Below are 2,706 nucleotides of genomic sequence, written 5' to 3' on the forward strand. Positions count from 1 at the left end.
TTACATTCTAATGCATCAGCTTCCTCTTTGGTAATAGAAGGGTAATGTAAATCTTCCATTGAAGGCCTCTCGATGTCAGGTTCCTCGAACATTTTTTTGAAATGGTTATATGCCTCTGACTTAATATCGGATGGGGTGTCGTTCCACGAACCGTTAATGGTGAGACCCCGGATGTTGCATCTATTGTAGTTGTTCCTTATAACCGAGTGAAAATACTTTGTATTCTAGTCCCCCTCGAGTACCCATCTAAACCTAGCCTTCTGTTTCAACATACTTATTTTGATATTTTCTTTGTCGATCCATTCCTTTCGTGCGTTTTTCCATGATTCCAATTCACTGTTATTTAGCTGACATGTTTCAGCTTTTAATTCCAAATTTTGTGCCAAATTTTTGAGGACTTCAATCTCCCCATCTAACTGACCATAGTTTGATGAGCTCCACGACCTGAGTGCAATTTTAACGTCCTTTAATTTATTCAGGAAGCATTTATCTTTGCGTGTACCCGTCTGCTTAGAATTTTCCCACGCGTCCGTAATGATCTGCTCAAAACCGTTTTCATTGAACCACTCATCAAATAGTTTGAAAGGCTTTGGGCCGAAATCCTTCTCGCTATCTTTCAACATAATTGGGCAATGATCTGAATCTTTTCTCTCAAGAGCAACAACTGTAATATCCTTCCACAGAGCGAAAAATGCTTCAATAACTAGAAAACGATCTAGTTTGCTAAACTTAATCCCATCATCGCTAACTCGAGTGTAAATTCTCCCCCTAGCGGAATATCCATCAAATCATTGGATTCTATAAAATTATTGAATCTTTTGGCCCTACTCTCAACAAACTCACAATTTAATCGCTCCGATTGATCTCTCACTTCGTTGAAATCCCCGCATATCACCCAAGGTTCGATACCATCCTTCATCATAACAGTGAGATTGTTACATAGCTTTTGTTTACTGTTGTCGTCGTGAGGGCCATAGACGTTGAGAATATTAATCTCAATACCACTACTTTTCCATTTACCCCGAATACCGATTACCCGGTCGACTTTATGAACGTCTATTGGCTCAAAGACATTCGAATCCCAAATTAACAATTGACCCCCTGATTTGCCTATCATTTCTTGTTGTATGAAATCGCACTCTGTTGAACCCCATATTTTGTGAACCCATGAATCTTTAACACTACGTAGCTTAGTTTCTTGGAAGGCACAAAAGGACGGTTTCTCATTTGCAATTAGTTTCTTAACAGAATTGAATTTGCTGAATTTACCAGACCCGAACCCTCTTATGTTGTATGAGACTATCTTCATTTTAAACAAACTAAATCGACAGAAAATAGTAGAGCACTTACAGAGTAGAATTCTTCTTTTGCCATTTTAATCCCAAACGGCATCCATACTCGTGGATGCCCTCTGTGTTAATTGAATTAAACGAGCAAGAGGAGTCTTTGTTCTCTCCATCCCTCAACTGACTTGGCTTGCTTCTTCCACTCCCCAATTTCGATCCCAATTTAGAACTTGTATTTGCACAAGAGGTACACCTAGATCTCATTGGTTGAGAATTAGGTTTAACCTTTCGTGCCGAATTTTTTAGATTTATCATTCTTGAAGAGGTTTTCCATTTACGAATGCTAGACCAGCAACAATCCTTTTTGCTTGTATCCGAATGCTTCGAGTCAATCACTTTGACTTTTCCATGTCTGCCACGATGATTTATCTTCTCACTTGGTCCACATGAATTGTTTGTACTTTGATCAGGTGGGTTAGATGCAAGTGCCTTTCTATTATTCACCAGTTGGGCCTCCTCCACCGAGCCCACCCCCTGATATGGGCCTTTAATAACATTTGGGCTATTCTCGCCTTGGTGGTTTTTAGGACTGCTTGGCCCATTGGATGTATCGGGGCCCAAGTTTACACAATTGTTACTAGTATCTAATCCCACCTTCTCCTTTTGAATTATCCTAGGTGAGCCCGTAACAACAAACTTTCATATCACAATAAATTTAATCGAGTACAAAACCACACATATGGGATCATGCATGCATTGTCTATAGAAACATAAAAGAATTAAAGACAAAAACTTGTGAATTTTTTTTTTTTTTTTTTTTTTTTTGGCCAAAAAACGGAAGAACTTTATAACACGAAAGAAGGTTCATCAATAATGAAACCTCCTTCAAACTTACAACCAAGAAACCCGAGCATAAATTAAACAAACCTATACAAAGCTCGCAAAACTAACAAAGAAATCTAAAGGACAACGACATAACACTAAAACGAAGAAAATGAGAATCAATTTACCCGGCAACCGGTAGATTGAGATTCATATTCATCAAAAACAAAAAGAAGCCCCCGACATCCTAACACTAAAGCAAAACACAACACCTAAGCATCTTTAATAAAGTCACCGAACACCTCCAACTCCTCAACATGAGTCAATTTCTTTTTTTTTTACTCTCGGTTTTTTAACAAACGCCGAATCGGGTGGTGGATCACCAGAGTTAACAACGACCCCTTTTTGAACGCCTTCCATATTGTCCATTAGTTCATTGAAATCCGCATAAGGATCGGGAACAAAAGGTTTTTTACCAACGGACTTATGAATAATATCCACTTTATGTGGATCAACCATGACCCATGTTGATTAATGCATTTGACTATGATCATCTAAAGTGGATATTTTTTTTGCTCATGATTATTTGTTTGATAGT

At 38.2% G+C, this 2,706-nt stretch overlaps 1 protein-coding gene across 1 annotated transcript; it reads right to left on the reverse strand.

Annotated features, from left to right (window-relative positions):
* Positions 1-224: 224 nt before the first annotated feature.
* Positions 225-1,309, reverse strand: LOC139889991 (uncharacterized). The gene is made up of 2 exons (XM_071872900.1): positions 844-1,309; positions 225-703 (listed from the first exon to the last, which is right to left on the reverse strand). Exons 1-2 carry the CDS (start codon positions 1,307-1,309, stop codon positions 225-227), a joined length of 945 nt encoding a protein of 314 aa, XP_071729001.1.
* Between the last annotated feature and the right edge of the window lie 1,397 nt (positions 1,310-2,706).

Source organism: Rutidosis leptorrhynchoides, chromosome 2 (genome assembly GCF_046630445.1).
Source record: "Rutidosis leptorrhynchoides isolate AG116_Rl617_1_P2 chromosome 2, CSIRO_AGI_Rlap_v1, whole genome shotgun sequence".
NCBI classification, from domain to species: domain Eukaryota; kingdom Viridiplantae; phylum Streptophyta; class Magnoliopsida; order Asterales; family Asteraceae; genus Rutidosis; species Rutidosis leptorrhynchoides.

Coding starts and splice junctions, on each gene's coding strand:
- LOC139889991 (XM_071872900.1), bottom strand. CDS start 1,309: ATGAAGATAGTCTCATACAACATAAGAGGGTTCGGGTCTGGTAAATTC. Junction 704..843: donor TCAATCGGAGCGATTAAATT/GTGAGTTTGTTG, acceptor ATCGTTTTCTAG/TTATTGAAGCATTTTTCGCT.